This window comes from Glandiceps talaboti, chromosome 22 (genome assembly GCF_964340395.1).
Source record: "Glandiceps talaboti chromosome 22, keGlaTala1.1, whole genome shotgun sequence".
NCBI classification, from domain to species: Eukaryota; Metazoa; Hemichordata; class Enteropneusta; family Spengelidae; genus Glandiceps; species Glandiceps talaboti.
In genome coordinates, this window is record NC_135570.1 from 11,849,168 (window position 1) to 11,876,981 (window position 27,814).

The 27,814-nt window shown below is 35.4% G+C and overlaps 1 protein-coding gene across 1 annotated transcript; it reads left to right on the forward strand.

Annotated features, from left to right (window-relative positions):
- The first annotated feature begins 876 nt into the window (after positions 1–876).
- LOC144452474 (eukaryotic translation initiation factor 4E-1A-like) lies at positions 877–26,483 on the forward strand. Its single transcript, XM_078143572.1, has 8 exons — positions 877–929; positions 4,104–4,218; positions 11,586–11,833; positions 13,631–13,694; positions 15,159–15,272; positions 17,459–17,598; positions 21,684–21,738; positions 22,948–26,483. The coding sequence occupies exons 2-8, from the start codon at positions 4,183–4,185 to the stop codon at positions 23,005–23,007; spliced, it is 717 nt and encodes a 238-aa protein (XP_077999698.1). The 5' UTR covers positions 877–929; positions 4,104–4,182; the 3' UTR covers positions 23,008–26,483.
- Positions 26,484–27,814: the final 1,331 nt, after the last annotated feature.

Here is a 27,814-nt window from a genome sequence, read left to right on the forward strand (position 1 = left end):
TAATAAAAATCGATGTAGTAGACGGCTATTTATTCACTTTTAATATTCCCCATTTTTTGTTAAATTGTCCATTGTATGCGTATTAGGTCATGTTCACCTTTTGCTCTTGGTTACCTAAGACCAAAGCTTGAAGATGATGTAATTATTTACAAAACCGTCACAATTTCAGCAAAAAACCCAGAGATAATAGTGAATAAATAGCCAACTGAACATACATTTTGGGGGAAATGTAAATTTACCTGAAATAAAACACGTTCTCACCTTTTCGTTTTTCTCAATTTGCGTACTCATGTTAGACCCTTGTCCTCTCCAGTCCATGCCGTTGAAATGTAGGACCTGCTCACCTTGATAGAGTATATAGATATGTCTAGGTGTTGAACAGTCACGTGTGCATAATATCCTGCCGAAGGTAACTGTAGCACACTTCTACATAAAGGGCTCTGTTTCAGTCCCAAGTCATCGCATTAATCTTATCTAAACAGTTGATATATAACTAAATGATTTGTGACGTGGGACTATTGTTTTGTGGACCTTTTTTTTCTGCCAAACAATGTTTTTCACATATAGATTTTAATTTTTATCCTAAGTGGGCCTTTAAATTTCCAACCATAACTTGACCGTTTAGTATCTATCCAAATTGATTGATATTGTAACTGATCAACAATATCAGCAAGTATATGGGCTGTGAATGGTTTTGTCTGGTCATTAGCAAACACAAATAAGTAACTATGATATAAGTCATTATAGGGAGGGGTTCCATATTACCACAGCGACGGTTATAGACAGCAGACAAATTGTGTGCATTGATTTATATTATATTGCAGTCTGCAGATTATATCCCCTCCACTGGTGGATGCCAGATTTATAGCAGAGAGGCCTAGGGTGTCGGTGAGACATTGAGAATAGCATGGATAGGTCAAAATATGGAGGTAGGACATTTTGGATGATTGAAATGGGGCGAGCGGAAAGGGAGGGGAGGAGAGGGGTGGTTGACGAAATTCAGTGTCAATGAACCTTCTTAAAAGTTAGATTCATTGGGCAAACCAACAGATACCCACAGAGTTAAATTTACATGTCAATAGATATGGATAGTTAGCTGAACCACAAACAAAAGCAGACGGTGTCAATATTTTTAAGTTTACTTCATAACGATAGGAGTTAAGCCAGAAAGGGGGACAAACAGACATAGACAGACAGACAGACAGACAGACAGACAGACAGACAGACAGACAGACAGACAGGCAGGCAGGCAGGCAGGCAGGCAGGCAGGCAGACAGACAGACAGACAGATAGACAGACAGACAGACAGACAGACAGACAGACAGACCCTTAAGTTTACTTAATGACGATAGGAGTTAAGCCGATGATACAATCGGATATGAATAAGGGGTAAAACATTTTAATGTGAGGGGGGTGAGAGGGAATTTAAATGTAAATGTGCAATATATATTATTAACGGCATCAATTTAAATTGATTAAGTTTAAAATGTTTGAACCACACCATACAGACATTGGATTACATCTCATCAGATCAGAAGAAAGACTGGGGGAGGGGGGAGGGGGGGGGAGGAAGAAGTAGCTGCTGTCTGTCAAACGGAAGGGACTGTCTAAGACAGAATTCGAATGATTCAAAAACATACTTTTTTTCTCCTGTCCCATCCCTTTCCACTGACCACAGCCATGCGCTAAAACTTCGACTGTCATGAAGATTCCAAACACACTGACTTTTTTTCAGCATGTTTATAAAAAATCCATCAACCACTGCACTGTGACACGAGCTCATGTCGATGGTCCGATTTCCATATAGCGGGACATGTTTGTGAGTGCGCCAACAACGGCAAGTCATTCATAAACCATAGGAACCTGTCCATACCTAAACTACCTGACTTGAACTACTATCGCTACTACACTGTTTCGCATTTTTTTTTTAAACAACGATATCAAACGAAAATCAAATGTCAGTTAAGGATAGGGGAATACTGTTACAGTAGTAGTCGTTCAAGTCTGCAGGTAGGCTAGTCCATACCCAGTACGATGAGACTACAGACAAGGAAAAATATGTCAGTGTTTGAAGTAACAATACATGTATTTTATTGTTTAGAAACAATCTTCAAATAAACCGTCTACGGTTGGCACTTCACTTCACGTTTTCAAAAATTATAATCTCTCTGTGCTGATGTTGTTTTGACTTTTTTTTTGAAAGATAAGAGAAGCTTTCCTCCATGAGAAAAAAAAAAGTGGTTGGAGTTCTTTGATGTAAGATGGTAAAAAACACTTACAATCAAAACTACCCGAAGAGGCATGCGCATAAAGAAGATGAAAAATGTTTATAATTTCTCTGAAATGAGTACACCTGCGCGGTACGGTTGCCTAGATTCTCGCAGCCAGAGCCTGGGCCACCAGCGGTGAATTTGGGTGGAATCTGTGGAAATATTCGAAATATTTCGGATCGGAGGGGACTGGGAGTGGGATGATAAAGTATACTATCACGAGATTATAGGTTTAAATAAACAAATGTAAATTTAAGTATATTTCGATATAAAGTACAATTTTTTTATTGTCATTCAATAGTATACAAATGTAGGTTTACTGGTCATATTCCTTCTGTACGTACCTGCGCGCGCAGGTGAACTAGTAATCTGGGAAGTATGAGTATCATGGTACAAATGTACATGATTTGGTTTGGTTGGGAAATCGATGTAATTTTCTCAGATATCAGCTTTACCTATTCACCTGTTGAAAGAATGTGTTTCGCAGATTCATTGTTTGAAGTGCGACGAATCCGCTCACTTCACACCCACTTCATACGTATCACCGGTGAAGTGTCCATTCGTTGACAGCTCAGTGTTGATGTACAAAATAGGGTGTTATTAACATGTAACACCACATTTTGTACTTGACACTGAGCTGTTAATCTGATTAAAATGTTATGTGGTTGGACTGGAGGCGATCGCTCCCGCAACAACAAGATCGAAAAAAAACAACGCTAAACGAAAGAAATATAGGTAAATCTCAGACTTGTAAAGAGATCGAACTGTCCTCACTACGTCAGACTTTAATCAGATTCTGAATGGGGGCATTTGATGAAAATTTACGAGTCAAACGCTTGATGGTAATTCGAAACAAACAAAAACACATGACATACATACATACATACATACATACATACATACATACATACATACATACATACATACATACATACATACATACATACATACATACATACATACATACATACATACATGCATGCATGCATGCATGCATGCATGCATACATACATACATACATACATGCATGCATGCATGCATGCATACATACATACATACATACATACATACTGACATACATACATACTGACAGACAGACAGACAGACAGACAGACAGACAGACATGCATGCACGCACACAGATAGACATACATACATACCTACCTACCTACACACACACATACATACATACATACATACAGACAGACATGCACACACACAGACAGACATACATACATACATACATACATACATACATACATACATACATACATACATACATACATACATACATACATACATACATACATACATACATACATACATACATACATACATACATACATACATACATACATACATACATACATACATACATACATACATACATACATACATAGAACGAACAAAAGCCCAATAAAATAAAAATGTGTTCATGAAAAACATGTTTTTTAGGTTTCACTGCAATCGAAACCCAGTTTTATTATGTTGGAGACTATCATATTAAAAGCCAAATTCTGATTAAGATTAATTTTAAATGTGAACCTGTATTCAATAGGCTCCAATAAAGATTGAATTGTCCCAATATTTGATAACTATGAAATAATATTTGTACCAATTTCAAATTTGAGTGAAAATGTGTTAATTTATCAAGATATAAAAAATGGTGATGATGCAATGTCAGGTCGACTTGATTTAAAAGGTTGTCCAGATTTACCGTCGTATGTTTGATTATTTCATCCGAGATTTTCTCAACATATTACAATGTAGTTCTCTTCAAAGGTAACGTTTATGATTGGATACTACGATCTATACATGAATTTTGTCTTGTCAGTCACCGTCGTCAACGCATGCGTGCTGAGGTCACCGGTAACATGTGACTCAAACGCCATATTGGAACTTCCTATAGCAAAATGGCGACCGAGCAAGTTGAAGTAACAGGAGAAAAGGTAATGATACTGATATTTTGAGAGCTACCATTAGAATTTTTCAGTTTTACTGGTTACTAAAGACGCCTTTATTAACTGCAGATGAAAGAATTGAACAGAATCCCAAAAGTCCAAAAGTATCAGTGATTGTTTCACGAAATATGCTAACACAGTTGGACATGGAGGTTACACAGAACCCGGCATGTGTTCACGTTCATATCAGCTCTACAGTGTGCAGCATGTAAAAACGTAAAATTTAGAGTTTCATTCTGAAAACATGTGTCACATTATTTACTGCCAAGTGTTCGCACCCGTAAAAACATCAACGAAACAGTTCAAAGTGTTGATCTGAAAATATTTGCTAGGTATGTAACAGCATGTTGAATTTAGGGTATCATTGGAAGCCTGGCCTGTCGGTTTCATTTTTTTTTCCGTTTCAAAATGTTCGTTCTGTTGCAACGAACACAGTTTACGTAAGTTTTACATTACACATGGACCAAATTTTCTAAATAATTTTTAGAAAACGTGTTTTGGGTTCAAAACAGCACAACCATGTGTTCACACTTGAATGAAACAAAATTTTCATTGATGACAATACAATAGCGATTTGTCAATATAAATTATTCTTTAGAAAGAATAACACGACAGTTATAACTAAATGTCACCCAACGTGATTTCAACTTGGACGCCAGAATGCAAACCATGCCATGAATAACTTAGTATTTGTCAAGTGTGTACAGAGAAATAAAACTGCATCCATGTCACTTTTTCGCTGGAGAGCTTGATATTTTTCAAAGGGACTTTGTTACTTCATTTGAGCATCCCCTCTAAGATCTATGAATGATTGGTCACACCAGACTCAGTCTCAATTTAATGTTTTTCCTTTCTCTATTTAAAATTTGACACCAAAAGTAAACAGTACTTGGTAGTTTGGACACGAATTCCAAATAGTGTAAATAATTTTGAACTGTGATACTTAGTTTGAGATTGAATCATGATAGCGAAATAATATTACCATTATGTATTTGTAAATTAATATTTTTCACCAGCTCAGCAATAGTCGAGTCATAACTTTTTGTGTAATGTGATACGGGTTATTTCAATAACTGCTGGTAGGAACCTTAAACATTACCTCCACGGGAACATTATTTTTTATGCAATGATAACATGTGTGAATGAAGTAGGATATTTGTCATCATACCAGCAATTTTATCAGATGTTGTGTAAGGTTAACCGATAATTTGCTTGAACAGCTTTCACAAACAAAGCTACTCTGTGTAATATATTAAAGCCTCAATAGTTATAACTGGATTTTTTTTAAAAATCAGACAATATATTTGCTGAAAATTATTGAAATACCAATATTTACACACTTGACATATCATGTGGGTTTATTTTTTTATCTATAAGTAGCACAGTAGTAGGTTGATATTGTGACTGCATTTGGGTACTGATTTTTAGGTGCGGACCCAAAAATCAATTTGATTTGATGTAAAGCACTATATTATGTGTCTGTTACACAAAAGTTTAGCCACAGGTGATTTATTACTGTACAGGGAGTATGATACTAGGAGTAAGTCAGTCATTTTATGTACAACAGTCTTTTAAAAATGTTCAAGTTGCAGCTAGTTTGGGTTCACATTGAACAGTTTAAGCATACTCTGCTCTTAAGATGGCCTATGATGGGTAGCACATTTGAGAAATCCAACTGTGAATGTAGCTTAGAAACCAGCTGATTAGTTTCATGACTTTCTTGAACTAGCGTTGACTCTGGTGTCTGTTATGTGAATGTAGTGTATATTGATAACACACTTTCAGTAATGAAAAATGATATTATGTAATGATATGAAACATATGTAAGAAATTATTAGAACAGTAGATTGATTATCACAGTGTTTGAATCCTGATGTAAGTGAGGGTGAGAGGAAATAGAGAGAAGAATGGGAGGGAGAGGAAGGGAGGTAGAGGAGGGCAGGGGGGGGGAGAGGAGAGCAAGAGAGAGGGGAGGTGAATGAAGGGGAATTCAAATGAATTGAAATGTGGTAGAATTTACATCACTTCATATTCCTTTAAATTCTAATTCTGGTTTTAGAGTAGGCTGTAGAAAAAGCCTTCTGAACTAAGAAATATCTTAAAGCACACATAAAAATATTGATACAGACTCTATGATAGTTAATACGGTCAGCTTAGGTCAGGAAAAATGTCCCTCAAATAAAGAACAATGTTTGTTGTTGGTAGGAAAAAGGGTTTCCTTGTGAGTTAGCACATAGTAAGTAATAAGGGAATGTAGTTTGTTGTAAGAAATTTGCTGTGTATCAGTGGTGTGCATTGTGCCCGCTAAGATAATTTGACGCGCCATTGATGTACAAGTTTCTAGTGACACCAAAATTTGGTTTTCCACTATCTCCTACTATGTTTCTCTCAAGAAATGCAAGTTTTTTCTCATTTTGACTTGCAACAAAATTTGGCTATCATTAGAGAACACACTGGTGGTGTGTCAAATTGGCTGAGAGGGCAGTACAGTCAAGTGAAATTTCATGCATATATAGTGTAGTCTGTCATTTTTGTTGATTTTGGTAAATTTAGTGATAAACTAAATGATTTGTAGGCACACTCCACATAGTATATGATTAGATCCAAACCAATGGCAATGTGAAGTACCCACAATGATGAATATGTCTAATTTCAATGACAGATATGAAAGGGGAAAAATACACAATGCCCTCCAATTTTTAGCAATATTGTTGGAGGGGAAGGAGGTGGGGTTTAAGGATGGGTATAATTTCTATAACAATTATAGTTCAAAGTTGAAAGGTTGCATCTCTTGTTGGTACTCATTGATAGAGGGAGTGAGGGTGGGGATGTTTATCAAATGGGAAAGAGCCAGCTGGTGAAATCTGAGGACACTGTAATATTTTTAATCATCAAAATAGTTGTCATGCTCTAACTTTGCAACACAGCAAGGGTTTCTTTTAAGTTTCCTGAGTGTACATGATATCTACTTGTAGTAGCATAGTCTCAGGTTTGACCGAAGACTGTCTACAAAAGACAAAAACAAACCTAAAATTTATTATAGGAACTAAGTAGGTGCTAACACAATGTGATAGAGGTAATTTCATATGTACAGAGAAGACTGGTAATCGAGACTGACATTGTCAAATATTTTAGTAACCAAAACTTATGTCATAATGTTATTTGTATATCCTGTCTGTATACCTGGTTAGAATTTGACCAGTCAGGCCAAATATATGTGTTTCCAGTAACCTGAAGACCCTAGTTAGTTGAGCTGCTAACCCTGAACAGTTTTCAAACATTTTCTTTTAAAAAAAGGTCAGAACTTTTTTGTCCTCTTGACCTCAGTGTATATTTGTTTTCGTTCCCCGGTGATGTCTGTACATATTTCATCAAAAACTATCACTGACTGACACTGACAGTTTGTCTCTGGGTTGAAGAAATGTTTTTCTATTAAAAAATAATGTAAAATATAATGAAACCCTGACCTATAAAATAAAATAACATTGAGTAAAATAAAATCCCGACCTACTTACACTATTTTCTAAGGCCATCTTTTCAGAAACACAATTATTATTTTTTTTTGCTTGATGAATTTTATGCTTTGTGAATGTTCGCTGTGACAAAATATCACCAAGTTGTAAAAAGAAGATCAATCGTCAACTGTGGAGTATAAAGTTTTCAAGCAATCACTCAGGATTTTTACCCAGCTTGGCAGATAGCCAGTGAAGGTCGGGATAAAATTAGCAACATTATAATGATCCAGATTTTTATCGCATGACATGTGATATATTTTGTAAGGATTACTATTACATGGCCAGGCTAAGGAGTGGTCCTGGAATACAGAAATATTTCCAAGGCCACTCCCGGAATACAGTAATGTTCTCAAGGCCACTCCTGGAATATAGAAATATTGCTAAGGAATATTGAAATTATAGTGTAATAGGCAATTAAGATAGTGAGTACAAATGAATCGGTAACGTGACACAAACTATGTTTATTAATAATTTTAATGTTCAAATGTTAATACTTACATAAAACTTAAATTACTTAATTCTAGTACAGTATCATGTTATGTTATATGTTGTAATGTTAACAATTGATGTATGTCTTCAGCGGCATTAAGCGTTGTCTTCCGGAGATGTCAGCGCACGATGGTGCCACGATAGGGTTTCCTTGATATTTAGTAAACATGTAAATAAGTTGTGTGATCAAATTGTTTGTGTTCTGCCTGTATAGAGGTTTGAAATCTGCCAATAGAAATAGTTCAGTATATTTCAGTTAATAGTGGAACACTACATATATCTTCTGATATGTGTAAGAAACAACAAGTTGGGTTGCTCTGTACAATATCTTACCCACAACTCTCTCTGATTAGTATGCTTGGGGGTTCCTTATTTTATAACTTCTTCAATAACCCATACTTATCAACATTTTAAACATTGTAATTACGTTTAATTAACATGTAACAAAATTGCACTTAGGAATCAAAAATAAAGTTCTAAATGTTTTATAAAAATGTACTAACAACCAACTTAAACATGTACATGACTTTTCAATGTCAAGTATCACTAACTTGGGTAGTCAGTGTGTATGATGAGATTTAATATGTAAATTTCTTTTGTCATACCTATTCAAATAAATCTATATTTTTGGCAGAGTCAAAACAGGTGCATATCTTTTCCTTAGTTTCTTTGCAAATATTCTGCATGTCTTTCAAGAAAATCTGTACACAATTTTCTAAAATTGCTACTCCTTCTGCAATAAATCATTGATACCAGAACCGATGAAAATGGGTATTCAGAAACTCATCAGTGGCAATTCTATGCTTTGCAAATGGCAAAAATATTTTTACAAAACCCTGTACACTTGTGAGATTTGTCTAACTTAAAGGTGATAATGTCCAAAAGTACAAATCGGAGAGAGTTGTGGGTAAAATATCGTACAGTGGGTTGGGTTAGTTCATAGGTTGTCTGTCAGTGGTCGAGCGGTTAGCTCATATGTCTATGACCTCTGCAGCCTGGGGTCAAACCGGCCAAGAGTCAGCTAGGTTTGATTACAATGTTAACCAGGTCAGTATGTAAGAAGAGTGATTCTCACTTTGTCCCTGGTTTTCTCTGGGTACTCCAGTTTCTTTCTGCTTTCAACACTAGGGCACTGCTCAGTGTTGACCATTCAACAGATTTCTGAATTTATTCAGACAATTATTTTTATAATCGATTATTTCATCACACACAGTTGTCAGTGAAAGACAATTTACAACAATCAGACATTAGTGAAAGACCATGCATCAATCATAATTAGTGTCATTACCAAGTACTATAATCCTTTGATAGGGTTTCATTATGTAAATCTCGTTAGATTTCCTAGGATGTGTTATAACTAATTATAGCGTTTTGTAAAGAGAATATTATTTCATAGGTCATGGTAATGATACTTCTATACCAGCTCTCCTTTGATTAACCACAGTGTTGTAAATGTATGTAGAGTTTGTAAATTTGCTGTCCGCATTTTGCAGTGTTCTGCTAAAAATAAAGTGTTGTACTTAAGGTTTGAACGTGAAGCTGTTGTCCACAATTTGAAGTGTTGTGCAAAAAGTATATTGCACATATTGCCTATATATTGACTAAGACCACAGTTGCACTTTGATAGCTTGGGGGCTTTGGGTTTGATTGCGAGGTGATGACCTTTATTTTATTGCACATGTCACTTTATAGTCAAAGTGTAATTGCAGTCTTGAGTTAGTCACACAGTTTATTTGTTGCAGTAATGTGTACTGCAAAAAGTATATTGCACATGTGACTAAAACTGCAGTTACACTTCTGATAACTGTTAGTAATGTTTCATTATGAGGCTCCTGTCCTCATTTTGAAGGGTACTGCAAAAAGTATATTGCACATGTGACCAAGTCATGACTGCAGTGACACTGATAATTTAGGTGTCATATTTAGTGTTTCATTATGAAGCTGTTGTTCTCATTTTGAAATGTTGTGCAAATAAAATGGTATATTGCACATGTGACTAAAACTGCAGTTCGGTTCTGATAGCTTAGATGTCGTGTTTAGGGTTTGATTGTGAGGCTGGTGCCCTCAAGAGATTTTAGTGTACTGCAAAAAGTATGTTGCACATGTGACTAAGACCACAGTTACACTTTGATAACTTAGATGTTGTATGTAGCGTTTGGTTATCAGGGACTGTCCTCACTTTGAAGGGTACTGCAAATAGTATATTGCACATGTGACTAAAACTGCAGTTGGGCTCGGATACAGTGATAGTTCAGATGTCGTGTTTGGGGATTGATTCATGATTGTGAGGCAGGTGCCCTTAGAGATTTTATTGTAGTATAAAAAGTATATTGCACATGTGATTGGTGTGACATATCTTTTAAAAGCACACCTCATATGATTGTATATAGTGTATAAGATATGACATTCATGGCACGCTATCAATGGAACGATCAAGAAGTTTGATAGGCTGAATAACACGACATATCGTACAGTCTAGATTGTATACAAATATAAGAAGCATTTTTTCTATAGAGTAGAGTAGAGCAGAGTAGGGTAGAGTAGATGAAGTTTGCATTCTTAAGATATTGCCCAATTACCGAAAATCATTAATTATGCAAATTACCCATTAAAATTAAAAACTATACCAAAAGGCTTTAGAGGATATGTGTGTTTTCTCATGATCGATGTATGTGATAGATTACATGGAATTTGAAGCATGTATTCCACAGATATCGATAGACTGAAAAACTGTCGTTATTCAGTTTCCCAACGAAATTTGCACATGACACCTTGCATGATATTAACATCTGTGTATGTCTTCACTCTGTAAACAATTCTCTCTGCTACAATGCCCTTGAATACTAGATATTACCAAAGTGCAAATTATTAGATGCGACTCTATCAGGAACATAAACCATGCAGCCTTTTTCAGGGCCACCACAGACTCTTGGTGATTCAATATACTCTCAGGAGGGGAATATAAAGTTGTTATTCCAGTTTACAAGGTCATTGTTTATATGTTATTCCCAAATATTCGTTCAGCCAAGGAAAATACTCATGACCTAAGGGGCCGTTGTCAGTACAAGTTGCTAGAAGAGTAGTGACAACCCTTAGGTCACGAGTATTTTCCGTCTGAATGAAGAAAAATATTGGAGAATAACATATTTATACCAGCACCAGTAATATCAAAGAAAAATTGGGGAAAGTGATGGCAATTTTGAATGTTTTGACTTATATTCCAAACACAGCAGAACCAATGACATAGACACGCATTGCCGTGACATAGAATGACCAGAATATGTGTTCCATATTTTTTGTTGAACTTTGCGTGTGCATGGTATAATATCCAACATATTTCCTTCTTTCCAGGATAAAGTTGAAGCCGAAGAGGCGATGGACGTTGTCAAGGAGATCGGAGAAACAGACATTAAACCAGATTTATCAAAAAGTCCCACAGAAAAAGGTGCCGTTGGAGCTGCACCACTGGAAGTACAGAAAATCAAACATCCCTTACAAAATACATGGGCACTATGGTTCTTTAAAAATGACAAGTCGAAAACATGGGCTGCGAATCTTAGGTTAATTACAAAGTTTGACACAGTTGAAGACTTTTGGGCGTAAGTATTCTTTAGATGTAATTTGTGATCCTCTGCGTAACAGTACACTTCCCATGATGCCTTACACATGTAAAGGCAGTCTCATGACAATATTTATTGTGGTATTTTACACAATCGAAGATTTTTGGACATAATTATTACCTAGATGTTATTTGTGATCAGCTGTCTGAACTTTGACCTTTGTAGTGTGTTGTTAACAGTAAACTTCCCATGATGCCTCACTTGTACCTTTGTACAGCAGGTCTTTTGACAATTCTTATAACATTATTTTACACAGTGGAAGACTTTTGGTCATAATTATTATCTAGATGTAATTTGTGATCAGCTGTCTGACCCTTGACCTCTGAACTCTAGTGTGTTGTTAAACAGTAATTTTCTCATAATGCATCACACATGTACAGCAGGTTTCATGACAATTTGTATAATGTTGTTTTTAAAGAAGCAATGCATGGTGGTAGAAATGACTCTTCTGCTTCCTAAACGTAAGAAATGCATTCAAATGAAATCAGCTTCACTTTTGTATCCCTTTGCTTTGAAGGTGATTCCAAATGCCGCAAATCACAACCTAGAAAAATGTTCTTTATATAGTCTCTTAACCTGTAAATGCAACGCTGACTATTCAAAATTACATGATAAGTTAGAAAAAAAGAGATAAAACTAGCAATCAGTGACTGACCTGAACAGCCCCGGACTTACAGTTCTACTGCCTATTGTTCTCGTGTTTAGAGTGTATGACATCATAGAGGGGAACATTTTGTGTCTAATAGTAAGCAATGGCAGACATTAGTAATTTTGACTTTGATACTCGTCAGAATTTATCTGAGAATGCTGAATGTTCTTTCAATGATGACTTTACCATGTTCGATAGATTAATAGCACCTTTTATGTAGGTGTCGTGTCTTACAATAGAAGCAATAGTGAATGCTAGTGATTTTGGAGAGTATATCGGGTTCATGTTGATCATTGAATTCTAATGCCAGTTCGGACCTCGATAAATCTAGGAGCTCAACTACTGTTACAAGTTGATATCAAAATGCCTCTAATGATAACTAGAATGTTTTGAACCAAGCATAATGTTCCGATTGCCGATTTTTTTTCCCGTCATAGAAGTTGATTGCTATTATTTTTTGACTGCCTTGGCGAGACAAAAATTAAAGCCGGCCGAATTATTTGTTGTCTATATTTGAAATTAGAGTGACCTGCAAATGTTTCACTGTTTTCGTTGTTGTCTTGTATTGTCACATGCTTGGCATGACAGCTAGTTGACATCTATTATTTTGGGCCATCGAAATTTAGTGTGTAACTTTAACTTTACGGGAATCTCAGCGATATATAGAGCTGTTTACATTGAATGACTCTGAGTAAATCAGTTATAGCATGGAAGTATCACTGACGATACTACATGTCAGGACAGGACTGCATGTCATGATACACCTTATTGGAAGATTAAATACTGGTATATTTCATTTGAGATGAAATATTTTTACTTTCTCATTAAATGAGCCACTAAAAAGGCAACGCGAGTGGGAGAAAAACGCAGCAATGCCGTCAAGATGGTATCGCAGTGCTCTTCTCGGCAAATGGTAGAAATAAGATAAATAAAAGTCATAGACATTGAAACACCAATATGTTTCTAACATGTCGTCTAGCAAAATAGCAATAGTGAATGTGAGTATTTGGAATCACCTGTCACTCATTTTATATGGATGCCAAAAACCTGGCAATGCCCATGGCTTTTGTTTATGTTGTAAATTCGTACACAGAATTTCATTTTCAGTTTTTGTGTTACTATTACAGGTTATATAATCACATACAAGCAGCTAGCAGATTACAGTCTGGCTGTGATTACTCATTATTTAAGGTAAGTTCAATAATAGTGTGAGAGAAGGGAAGGTGGGGGAAGGGCAAAAAAAATGCTCCAATATTCATAAAAATGAAAATGGAAACTCCCAAAAGGGGGGAAATGTTTTTACAGATGAGGTCAGTGCAATGATGGTACTTATCAATAACAAGAAAAACTGTGTCTGTATTTGTTAAACTTAACAAAACTAAAGAGGGAGGGGTGAGGAGGGAGGGGGGGGGGGTCTTTACAGCTGAGGAGGTTCTCAGAAACATTACCTAATTTCTATGTCTGTCCTTATTGCATTTGATTTCGGCTAATCTGATAAACATATAAATTGATAATCTAGGATTGTGAAAGTAACAAGTAATACAGTCCTTATCAATCAGTATAATCCTTGATGTTTCAAATAACAGTTTTCCGACTAAAAGGCATAGGTAAGATAAACGTGGGTTAAATACCCAACGAATACCTGTGTATTGAAAAATAGAATGATATACCATATAAAGTTCAAATAAACAGTAAAGTACACACAGAAAGATGCACACCAAAAAGAACGCAAACATGCACCCTGAAAAATAGAATAGATGTAGTTAGATGGTTTGGAAGAGTTTGTTCATTCCGTTGGGTTCTAACACTTTTTCTAACTGTTGTTTAAGATGTGTCGTGATAAATCTGTAAGTTGATAGTCTGTAAAATACATTGTGTTTTGCTGCCAGTATTTACAGGGGCAATTTAGTAGTAAATGACATGTCACATGATGCGTTGTGTGGTCTAACAATTACAATGATTGTTGAAAGGGAAATATGGTTAAGTTGCATCTATTCATTTTATGGAATAAGTATTTTTATATTTTTTTAACTTTATTGACAATTTATCCATATTGACAGACATCAGTATAAAATACAATAAAGTATAAGTACAAATAATTTCATTCAACAAAACATAATATCATCAATCAATAGTGCAACAATATATCAGAGTCTTCCAATATTTCAACAACTAACAGCCATCTTAATCTGGGAATGAGGCAATGACCTAAAAAAAATGAATAAATAAATAAATATGTTACTGGGCAGTGTTGTGTTGCCTGTATATGTAAATGATGGCAGCTGCAAGATAAGTACTTGTACACCTGAAGTTACATATATTGAAGCTAACCTTTTCACACCTCTGGTTACTCAACACCTCCAGCAAATTTGGATCATTCTGTCAGATCCAGTTAGACACTGATGAAGGACAAGTGATTTTGTTCGAAACTGTTTCTTAATCAAAAGTGGAAGAATAGAACTTGTGTATGGACATCTCATCTTATTCTATAGTGAAATTTAGTTATCAGTTCAAATCAAGATTTTGAGCGGGATATTTTGAGTTCAATTTAGAGCAATAGAAAATGGAGATAATCTCTTCAAGTTTCAAGCATTACATCTTAATGGGTGATAATTGTATGATTGTATGATTGACCAAAATATTTTTGTGTTTCAGGATGGAATTGAACCCATGTGGGAGGATGACAGGAATAAAAATGGTGGCCGATGGCTAGTTAGTCTTAGTAAAAATCAAAGACATAGTGATTTAGACAGATTTTGGCTTGAAACGGTAAGTTATTTTTACCCTTGTGTTATTTTACCCTTGTGTTCATACTGCAGTTGTAAAGACATGCGACTGTAGAGTGTCTCTGAACTTTACTTCATACTGGAAGCTGGTTGGGTGATTTATAAGTTGATTCATTGCTTGATTTTTTCAGGCTTCAACCAAAATCACCAGGCCCTGACAATCCTAGATTAATGATAAATCATACAGGATTAAAATGTTTTCAATTAAAAGGGAACACCACGCCAGGAAATGAAGTCATGCCTCTATTTCCTGCAATGGCATTCCTCTGTAATAGAAGGTGGTCGTCATGGAAATAGACTGAATAACCATGACTTTGAAGTTAAACCGTGATGTCATCATTTTGAATAGATTATAATTGTTTCAAATTTACTGTTCTTCAGTGGCTATGGTTTACTGTACAATTTGATTCTTGACACCATGAACTCTATATTTGCCCATTGACTTTGAAACTGTTCACTGAATATTACAGATGCATGTAGTATTTTGGTTTATGTATAAATAATTGTTCTTTGGTTTAATCCAACGTTTTCAAAAGTTCTTAAAAATGTTTCATCAAAAATTCAGTCACCTTGAGAACAAATAAAAGGGGAACATGCACTCTAGGAAATGAAGGCATTTTTGTACACTTTGTGTTCTGAAGAGTCTTTTCATGATGTCACATCAATAAATTTCTAGCAGTTAGCAGGAAATGCAAATATTAAAACTTGCTGGTTCATCTGTGGTAATAGAAATATTTGGGTTAACCATCTTGTTTTCAAGGAAATCGTCAATCTTGTATTTTCCAATTGAGTTAACATGGTATTAGACGGTCATATTGGATTCTAAAATGATTTTGGTGTCAATTTGACCGCTGTTTGTAAGGTGATCCAAAATTTAGTGATTTCAACTGAGAATAGGTTGGTTTTTACTTGAAAAACAGAAACAGCAAATAATTTAAAGCGTTTATTTCCAAGGCATAATCTATGTTACACTTGACAATCAAATGCTGAAGTCCATCTTACCTTTGAAAAATAACAGAGAAATGACCAGATGAGTAGAAACTATTTCAAATATGTCAATGTGAACTTTGTCCATATAATTTTATATATGTCTGGAATGTCATTTCAATTCAGACTGCAAACAGGAAATTGAGAATATAGCGCCCTCCCTCAAATTGGGGTATCATCACCGTACCTTTTCCGTGTCCTTGGGTATTCTGTAGAAGTGTAAATCAGGGATGTTTTTTGTATTGATCAGACATCGAGGAAAGCAGCAGTGCTCTATGATTAACTGAATAACCTATACCATGTATACCCCCAAGGTACACACAGACAGGAAGTAGAGTGCCACCATGGCAAATTTTGGAAAAGCCTGTAGGATATTTTGTGTCGGGAAAGTTTTCAAAGTCAAGATTTTGAATACATCAAAATTATTACTTTATTCTCCAACACCAAAGCACATCCTAAAAACTTCAGAACTATTTCTTAGTCAACATCATGACTTCTTTTCCACATGCTACAATGCATTTACTACACGGTGCACTTGACAAAATGTCAACCTTCTTGTTCTATTTTAACCCTCTAGCATAAGGTAAAATGTTACAACTCATGGAATAACACCGGTGCATTTGCTTGCTTGTGGTAATCAGGAATGAGAGACAAGGTTCATGCAAAGACAAGTGTCTGTACCTTGTCAAAGCGTAAACCACACGCAATTCCAGATCCAATAAGCCAAAGAAAGGAAACTATGCAGGAACAAAAGTCAGAATGGGATACTATTGTTGTCTGTGTCTGTGTCTTCCAGAGGGTGAATCAACCTCCATCACAAACACCCACTGTTATCTTTGTATCAGTTATCTTGGTTCTATGTACCTTAATTTGTCTTTGCATTAAGTTCACTTCATTCAAGTGAATGCACTGGTGTTATTTTGCTAGTTGTATTGCAGGTACTGAGAATCAAGCATAGTAGTACTAGGCTTGTAGAAGCCTTGCAGGTTAACAGTGGAATGTCACTGATTAATCCTCTTTTTGTGGGGTGGGGTGGGGGTGGGGGGGGGGTACTTGCTTACACACAAAAAAGTACAATCTGGGAAAAACAGTATTAAATTTTACGAATTGAAGTGTACATAAAATACCAGGAAACAAAAATGGAACATCCTCTTACAAATGGTACTTTCTTTTTCTTTTTAGATATTATGTCTTGTAGGCGAGGCATTTGATGATGACAGTGAGACTGTCAATGGTGCTGTAGTTAATATTCGTAACAAGGGTGATAAAATTGCCGTTTGGACAGCAGATGCATCTAAATCAGAAGCTACAACGAAAGTAGGGTAAGTCTAGATTTCATATCATATCATATTAATATTGCTACATTTTAACAACAACTATCCGTGTAGCACTGTTGTGTTGGTAAGATTTTTGTTGCGCTAGAGAATGTTTTGTTTCACGTTTCATGATTTGTGTTGCAATTTATACCAATGTCTAAAAGTGGTAAAACAAAGAATAGAATAGGTCAAATAAAAAAAGTTGTTTGGTTCCAGTTACCCGACCCCACCTAGTTTTTCATGCCAACCCTAAACTTTTTTTTACGTATTCATGAAAAATAAATAATAAAATCGTGTAGTTTCGCAAGAAATAGTGGGTGCGGAAACTGACATCAACTTAAAAAGACAACATAAAACCATTCCAATCTGTAATGGCTGTACATCTGATAGGAAGAAATAAACACCACAGAGACCATTTGGAAAACAATGGAAAACCTGAGGTAGACACTCACATAGAAAAAAAAATAGAATAAAATAAAATAAAAAATCTACCTACCCCACCTATTTTAAAATTGAATGTAATCGGAACCACACAATTTATTTTTTACGCCTTAGTAGTGTATATGGTAGGGTAGTTTGCCTGACTTTGATGTGATGTGGTCTGGTGTGGTGTGGTGTGGTGTGATGTGATGTGATGTGATGTGATATGATATTGACTTAAATGAAGTTCTTGAAGTCAAACCACAGTGATGCAGTGTTTAAGATAACAAAACATAGGCTATCTTATTTCAACTAGGTGGTATCAGTTCAATGTGAATGTGATATCTTTCAACAAATCTGCTTCCTTTGTGTATATACATTTCAGTCAGTTTACAGGAGACATGAAGTTGGCTTGGTGTTTCACTCTTGGGGACATGATGTTCTTAACACAAAGATAGACACAATTCAACTCTAGACTTAACAGTAAGAAAGCCACAACACTCACAGCAGGATTTTTTACCCAATCACATTGAAAGTAATTAAGTATTGCTGTTTACAGTGCAGTAGTAGAAACAGGCTTCTGCTGAAATATATTACACACTGACTTGATGATTTTAATGACTTCAATTGTTCACTTTTCGACTAATAATCAACCTGTTAACTTGACTACTTCTACATCCCCACTGTTTGCGGCACCTCTAGAATTGTTTCTTTTACATTTGGAGTAGTCTTTGTGTGTAAAAGAAACATCCTGTCTCCTGATTGAAACACCATGGCATCTTAATTTCTCCTGTAAGTGTAAAACTTTTGACCTACAAACATGGAAAAGTTATTACTGTAAGTTGACCTCACCCAATTTGACCCAGTTCTACAAAATATGGCTGTCATACATTTGTGCCCTAGTTACAGAAACCATTACTGTCATACAGTCAGTCTGCAACACCTTCATTTGCATACAATCTATCCTTCAGATCGCGACCGTTATACTTGTCTGCCCATGGGCCGGGGCTGTATTTTAGGGTATTTTCAACTCACCGTAACTTTCACCAGAATCCACCATTTTAGATAACTATAAAAGCGTAAACCTCAACCTCAACTGATATCTCTTCTTTATTTGTATATTAATTTTAAAGTCATTCTGTGAAGCATACCTAATCCATGGAAATTTCAGCCCGGTTTTTCACTCATAGTTTCCTTAATACGGACCGGAAAGTTTACAAATTTCACAAAAGATGGATTCTTATATGCTTTAATGACCATGGTAAAAAAAATTTAGCAAGGTCGTTATGTAACGATCCGTTTTTCGGTAGAAAATGGGTGATTTGACCCAGTTTGAAGCGGCCTGGTTTGTCCGAGTGATCTTGCATGCCAAAGAGGAAAGCGGGAGTTAGAAAATGGGTGATTTGACCCAGAATTTGAAGTTGGCCTGGTTTGACTGGGTGATCTTACACGCCAAAGAGGAAAGCAGGAGTTCTTCGTGCTTACTAAAATCACAGTTCAGACCCATTATAAAGTTTTGATGTAATTTGTGTTTAATTTGATATTACCCCGCAATTTTAAATAATAGTGAACCAGAATAAAGAAATTCGCATTTATAGCAAGGTGTATTTTTGAAGTTCATGATGCATGTGCAGTCCATAGTAAGCTTATTCAGAGTTCAGTGAATTGACCAACCTTTGTGGGCTGACAATTTGAATGACATAAATATGTCTTGCCATTTCCAAAATACAAATATTTGCCAAGTGAAAATGATTATAACTATAATTTGGCTTCAGCTTTTGCAATTTGTTTTGTGTCTCATTCCCCTTTGTATTTAAAATCTGAAAGGATTTTCTCCGGTCATGTTGGTGCTTACATGTACTGGAACAGCGTTTTGAAGTAAGGTGACACATGTCGAGGTATTTTGTTGAGAATTACATATAAAATATTGCAAAATATCAAGCGGAAATTTAAATACAATGGAATTTCACAAGATGTCATCTGCTAGTAACCTAGTTGGAAGCTGGAACAGTTACAATTGTATATACAGTTAATTACATAGTAAGTACTATAATGTAAGGAATATATAATTATGTAATTTCTGACTGATGAAAGTGAGAAGGGTAAACTCATGAAGACTAGTAACGCACTAAATCGACACCCACACCTCTATCTCACAAAAGACAAATAAAAGTCCACACAGAACAAGTTTTATTCAAGAAAAAATAAATCTAACCTAAATTAAAGAAATTCCAAACTTCCAGTTGGAAAAGTAAGTCTAATATAAGAAATCTGCAGAAATCGCAGTTTAGTGTTTTGTAATCTTGCAACGAATGTGAAAATAAATAGAAAAATCATGTCTTCATTATGAGTGAAAAAAACTAAATTTCAAGTGTACGAAAAGGAAATGTCATTGTCGATTATTACTGTGCGACACGAGTGGATTGTATTAGTAGCAAGCATGTGACGTGATGCGATCGGATCAAATTATTATATGTAAACACAACTAAAAATGTTGTGGATTATGCAAGTACTATGGCCCTACATTTGTGTTTTTTGAAATACTAGGTAAAGGTTAGTTGACGAAAAAGGTTGTTCAGTCATTGTTGGTGTTCTCAGTATGGGAACACTTCCTGGCATCTGTCTTCAATTGACATCACATCCCCTATAAGTACACGCTGACACTGTAGGCTCCTTCCATATTTTTCATAGAAAATGGCATCTCCAAGGCATAAAATAAACCAAATTCAAACCATAATATTGCTAATATGCACTGGAAAGTTTACATACTTCATGGTAAGCATGATGCAGGTCTATATTTTGAGTCAATACAGCTCGTTTACGGTGACATCCTTGTGTAACACTCAGTTCAAGAATTTTGCAAGACATGTCATGATGAAGTGAATTTTCATGGCTGTCAAATTTGTTTGGTTTCTCAAAATATAAAAATCAAAACTGGACAAAACTCGTCAATATATAGTTCGATATATGTACCTTTTAATCAAGCAACCGGATGACTTTGAACAGTCTAGAAGGAAGCCAATCAATGTCGGAAAATTGGAAAAAAATTGACCCAAGTCATGCAACCGTGTATGGAGCCCAGTGTAACGAACCAGTTTTTCAAATTACTTTTCTAATTCTAATATGTTAATGAAGGTGTTGCAGACTAACTGCATATATTTTTGCCCTAATTCTGTTATAGATATTTGACTTTTGATTGCTCTTCATTGCTGTGCTCTTGTTGATTTTAAAATTTCATCACTTGCCCAGCATGATTATCTTACATTCTCTCTGTATATTACACTAGTAAGAACCCCAGTGATGGGGCTTCAGTGAATACATAGTTTCAGATGCATTTTGCCATTACCATAGTAACAAGGATATTACCATAGTAACTAGTATATCACCACCAGAGTAACTAGGATATTACCTCAGTAACTAGAATATTACCATAGTAACTAGGATATTATCTTAGTAACTAGAAATTACCATAGTAACCAGGATATTACCATAGTAACTAGGACATTACCATAGTAACTTTGATATTACCATAGTTACCAGGATATTACCTTGTAACTAGGATTGTTTATATGTGTTACCCCTGTCTTTCCCTCCCCACACCATGGATTAAAAAAGATAAGAATATAACCTGCAGGTGTTAATTTTTGTTGTCATTTTCTTTTTATCCACAGACGAAGATTGAAAGAAAGGCTTAATTTGCCACCTAAATTTATCATAGGTTTCCAGGTAAGAAAATTATTTGATTTTTGTAACATTTTGTTTCAAGAGCTGCTAGAATACCATAGTTGTGCCTTGTTCCACTTTGGTCTTCCCAGCTGACATGTCTTCTCATGGGTGGGTAACATGTGTCTATCTAGCTACTTACCCTCAAAGGAAAGCTGGTCAAAATGATAAAATCTAGGTTTTCATGTCCATTGACTGCTAGTGAGAGATATGGCAACACCAAATTTGGAATGACGCCAGAAATTGCTAAGTGTCAAATAGACACACTGGTCTCTCCATTCTCATATTCTGAATAATAAAATCATTACAAATATTTGTCGGTAAAAATGACTATTTGGTCAGTTTTGTCACTGCATCTTATGTGTATGTAGTGTTTTTGTTAAGGGTGGTAACCAAATAAATTCTCCTGAGTTCCCCTGTTGTTTTACCAAGGTTCCCTACTAGTGTTTTTGTTAAGGGTGGTAAGCAGGTAAAATCTACCTCAGTTGCCCTGTCATTTTGTTAGGATTCCCTACCAGTGTTTTTTCATGAGTGGTAAGCAGGTAAAATCTACTGAGTTCCCCTCTCAGCTTATTGGGGTTTTCTACCAGAGTTCCCCTGTAATTTTATTTGGTTCCCTACCGGTAGTTTTGTTATGGGTGGTAAGCTGGTAAAATCTACCTTAGTTCCCCAATCACTTTCCAGGGTTCCCTACCAATGTTTTCGTTATGGGTGGTAATAGGTAAAATCTATCTGAGTTCCACAGTCATTTTATCAGGGTTCCCTACCAATGTTTTTGTTATGGGTGGTAAGCCGTTGTAATTTACACGAGTTCCCTATCAGTGTTTTGTTAAGGGTGGTAAGTAGGTAAAATTTACCCGAGTTCCCCTGTCATTTTACCAGGGTTCCCAACCAGTGTTTTTGCTAAAGGTGGTATGCAGGTAAAATTTACTCAAGTTCCTCTGTCGTTTTATTGGGGTTCCCTACCAGTGTTTTTGTTAAGGGTGGTAAGGAGGTAAAATCTACCTCAGTTCCCCTTTCATTATATTGAGGGTCCTCACCCAATCATAGTGCAGTGTATTTGAAACTATGCCAGTTGTGCTGTATATCTCCGTTTCTGTTACCATGGTTACCAAACCTTAACAAAAACATTGATGTAATAAATAACACATTTCATACTTTGTTCATGGAGTCCACGATTGTAATCGGTTTATTTTGTTTGTTTGTTTGCAGGCACATTCAGATACGATTAGCAAGACAGGTTCGACGGCTAAGAATCTTTATAGTGCGTGATACTGCATCTTTTATCTTTGTAGAAGAGGAATCCTGTACATTGTTTATCCCCAGATAAGTTATGTTATAGTATCCGGAAAATGGTGATATTGATGAAAGCCACACGGCGCTTAACTTCAATATCAATGATACATCATTATTATTGACTGTCATTTTAGAGTTCTGTAAATCATTACTAGTATGCTTGCACCCCTATTCTCCATTAACATTGGTATGGTCCTATTGTTTCCTTTTCATGGGTTGGTCCATTGCTTTGACAAGAGGGGTGTAGTTATTAGTTGCTCTTCTATCGCATCAACCTATTGTCGAAATTGCTGTTTTAGGAGACCACAACTCAAAATTTTGGGTAAAGATAGATAAAATTTGCTGAAAGTTTTGGTTCACAATTATGTGGAGAATAAAACTTTACGTTTGCCATACTAGTTATTTTAAGTTAGTCACAGATATTAAATGTCACCCTGGACCTTTCTATGATTATGATATGCTTGACTGAATTTTTTGGTTCATAATACAGCAGGCTTGGGCTGTTCAAGCAGATAAGAAATTCAATTGAGTTTTCAACAAAATATGTGAAAAATAGGCCCAAAGGAATGGACTTAAAGGGCGCCCTCTAGTGACGAATCATGTTAATTAGTGTAAGTTGTCTAAAGGGATAGCTATGTAGGGCTAATGTTTGTCTGCCATGTCTTTTATTTTCAAATCTTCACACAATATCAAATCCTACTAAAAGTTACTCAAGAATTGGAAATACTTTAATTCTGGGTTATCCATCACACTATTGTAATTATTACAAGGGTTGATGTACAAGTATTTTCTTTTCGTATCAACGATTTTTATTCAGTTTTTATGTTAAAGTTGATCACAGATCACAGGAAGTATTGAATGAGGATATAACAACTTGTTTAGTAATATGTGAGTGGCACTTTCTAGAAAACTGATAAATATTTAGATCATTCTGTTGTTGTGGTTTAGGTTAGTTATGATACACGATTTCCAAAGAATCTCATTTTCACCAAAAATACAAATCGGCTTTCAAATTTTATTGATTCAAGGCGAACTGTATGAAACTGTCTCAAAAGTCGTAAGAGTGTTATATACCAGTATGTAGTAATGGATGAGACTGCATGTAAAATTGATTTCTACTACGTTGTCATGACGATTTAAGCACTCGTTTTTTTCAGTAAATTTGTTCCAGTGTACTTAGAGATGCTGCTAAACCATGAACTGATATGATAGTTTTGTAGTGAGGTGGTATATACACTTTTACACAAATTGAAAAAGAACTGTCCAAAAAAAAATTTATATCAAAATTTCGTAAGTACATGTATGGAAATAGTAGAGAGCAAATTATTTGCAGTTTCCATTGAACTTCGTAATTTAGAAATATTGTTGAACCATTTGATGAGACATAGAATAATGTTATCGTAGTGATTTTTTAGTCTCCAACAGGCACTTGCCCGGAGGGGAGTTATACGTTGGGTTCCGTCCATCCGTCCGTGTGTTCACCCTCATATCTCTGGCAATCCACCAACTGATTTCAACCAAACCTGGCACAAAGGTAACATACTATGTGAGACATATGCACGTCACTTTGTTTTGTGACTGAATCAAATATGGCCGAATGGCAGCCATATTTGTTGTTAAATTGCATAATATGCATCGTAAACTTTGGATGTATTATATGTAGACTCCACCCATATCAAATATGTGCTTTCTTTTAAGACCTTGACCTTTGACCCTGAAAGTCTTCTGCAGGGTCAAATAGCCAAATTTGGGTTATCTTCATAGCTTTTTGAATCAAACATTTCAAGTGATGAAAATGTAATCATGACTTGAGTTTGACTGACGCATATGAACGTCACTTAATTTCACAACCTTGACCTGTACAGCAAAATGGCAGCCATATTTGTGATCAAAAAGCACATTTTGCATTTTATCTCCAAAAGTTCAATGGACACCATTCAAGTGCCTACATCTACAGAAACCATTCAAATTTGCAAAATAACTCAGCTGTATAACACACCAGTTGGGGACTATGTCTTCTACTGGCTTGTTCTTGATAACATTTCTGAAAAAAATGTTGAAAAATGTAACACAGAGGGTACGACACAGTTTTTTTTCGGTATGAAAACAATGCTATTGTTATGATTTCCTTTTGAGAAGTTCTTTGGATTTTTCTCCCACCTTTCAGGATTCTGTAAGTTGTGACCGACAAGTGTGGTTAGCTTTTAAACGGTGCAAATCAAAAATATTTCTAAGGTTAAAAAAAAATGTATGGTAGAATAGTTTGAAGTTTAGAATTATGACTTTTTTTAGCTAGAAGACTGCAGTCATAAACATCATGAAATTACGATGATGGAAAATTAACATTAATTATTGGGAAAATTTACAAAAATGAGAAGCAGGAAAAAACAACAAAAAAATGAAGAAAAAAAATATTTAAAAAAATTTGAAAATTGAAAATTAAAAAAATAAGCGAGTTGAAGCTACTCAATTGGTGACCCCCTAAATCTAATAAATAATATGTATCCTCTGTCACTGTTTAACTATTTTGTGAGGTTCACTTTGGTCCTATAGAAATTGTGTTATCGTTTCGTTAAAGTTTGTTTGCAGTTGACACAACTTTTACGGATAAGTTTTGTTCTATAATGTTTAATAAACACCAAGAATCTTTCAATTTGTAGGGAATTAAAGGCCTAGTAATGAACAGCAAGCATGTCCTCAATTTATTATACATCTAACTACATTAGTCAACAGCGCCCTCTGTGGCCAGAATTGTTTTTCTTTTGCTTTTACCATGGGCTAAGTGATGCAATGTAGAAATGGTGTTCTTCAGATTTCTACCAGCAGGTATGTTACAGTTTTATTTTAGAAGACAACTAAAGAATGTGTTAGGGATGATCGCATAATGTCGCACAAGCTCAACAAACAAACATTGTTCGGTTCGGTAAGGTTAAAAAAAAATCCCCCAACCCCCAAGTGTGACATCAAACATTTATGTATGAGAACTGTAGCATTCACACCACTATGATCGATGTATAAATGTAAAGGTCTTTAAAATACTACCACAAACTCAGCACCATATCTCATTTTAAGGAGTGAAAGTTTTGCTGAAATTTGGTTAGAAGTGCAAAAATGACCCCTCCACCTAAACAAACCCAGTTCCCTCACCCCTAAATGAACAAAGTTCGCTTGTTGAGCTTGTGTGATCGTCCCTTACCAGTCTGTCAAACTGTATACAAATGCACTGTGTTCTCTTAGTGTTGAAGATGTAATGTATAAAGGTATTTTGACTGTACATAAATTTGTTGACATTATGTACATGGTATTTTCCTGTCTCTGTGCTCTCTTCGTTTCAAACTATAATTTTACAGCACTTGGCAAAATGCAAAAATCAAATTTAAAAAAAAAAAGAGGAAAAGGAAAAAAAAAACACTTTACTACGTGATGTAGTATAAAACATTTTCTATTTGAAAATAAATTAATACTGCTAGTTAAATACTGCTAGTTCTGTGACTTTTTTTATGAATGAATGTGTGGATGAATTTTTGGCCAAATACTGGATGGTTCTACACAAAACACCACCACTAAGTTTCACTGCAATTACAAATTGGAGAAGAATTTTTTTCACTAATTGGTAATGATTGTAAATATATAAAGCATTTAAAGTAATGTATATCATCACAGGACCAATGTGGCAGAGTGGTTAAGGTTCTCGACTTCAACCCTTAGCCTGTACAATTTCAGGTTCAATTCCTGTTGGGGTATAGACATTTTTTTTCCAATCACTTGGTGATTGTAATAGATAAAAGTGATAGACTTACTAGTGTAAGTGGGGGGGACCCGACAGAGTAGTGGGTAAGATGTGGACTGGCAAGACAGAGTCCTGAGTTCAATTCCTAGACAGGCAACCCGAGTTGGAGTTGGAGTTGGAGTTGGAGTTGGAGTTGGAGTTGGAGTTGGAGTTGGAGTTGGAGTTGGAGTAGGAGTAGGAGTAGGAGTTGGAGTTGGAGTTGGAGTAGGAGTAGGAGTAGGAGTAGGAGTAGGAGTTGGAGTTGGAGTAAGAGTAATTTGTTGCTACACAACAAATGATTCTTTATTAGAAAATGTATTTATTGACTATAATTTTGAAACAGCTGCATAACAAATGATTCTTTATTACAAAATTTATTTGACTATAATTTTGAAACAATTTCAAATAAATGACACAAATTAACTTTCATAGTAGCTTTAACAAATCAGAATGTACCACTCCAAATAAAGACTACTATAATTCTTACTAGACTTTGTTCAATATTACAAATATAAATGTCAACCCTATTTTCTAACATAGTAATTTCATGGAAATAATAATACCATTAAGTGTATCCTATTGGTCAATGTACTATCAATTTTATCTTCTTTGAAAACTTATAAGTAATAGATAGTCAACTCGTTCGAGAGGGTTATGTGCCAATAAACGAGGGGGGCGTAGTATCAGTCTAGCCATAGTATAAGTTATGTTAGAAGGACTGTTCTTAAAATGCCATTTTAAGTGGTAAATATAAAACTGTTCTTCCAATCTGTTGAGTAAGTTACTAAGGGGATATTTTATCACCTAAAATCATAACAGTAATCGATACAATTGTACTAAAGGCAGAAATATCCTTGACTGCATTAAGTTTTTATGATGAAATATGTAGAATAATTTAATTGGTCACCTTTTGGGTAAAGTGAGGAACCTTCAGTGATATCCCATTTTCACCTTGGAATGGAGTGGTACATTCTGACTGGTTAAAGCTACTATGAAAGTCACTGCTTTACAATT

Excerpts from the sequence above, each read along its gene's own strand:
- LOC144452474 (XM_078143572.1), top strand. The coding sequence starts at position 4,183 with ATGGCGACCGAGCAAGTTGAAGTAACAGGAGAAAAG. Across the intron at positions 11,834-13,630 it reads ACAGTTGAAGACTTTTGGGC|GTTATATAATCACATACAAG; the intron begins GTAAGTATTCTT and ends TTACTATTACAG. Across the intron at positions 15,273-17,458 it reads ACAGATTTTGGCTTGAAACG|ATATTATGTCTTGTAGGCGA; the intron begins GTAAGTTATTTT and ends TTTTCTTTTTAG.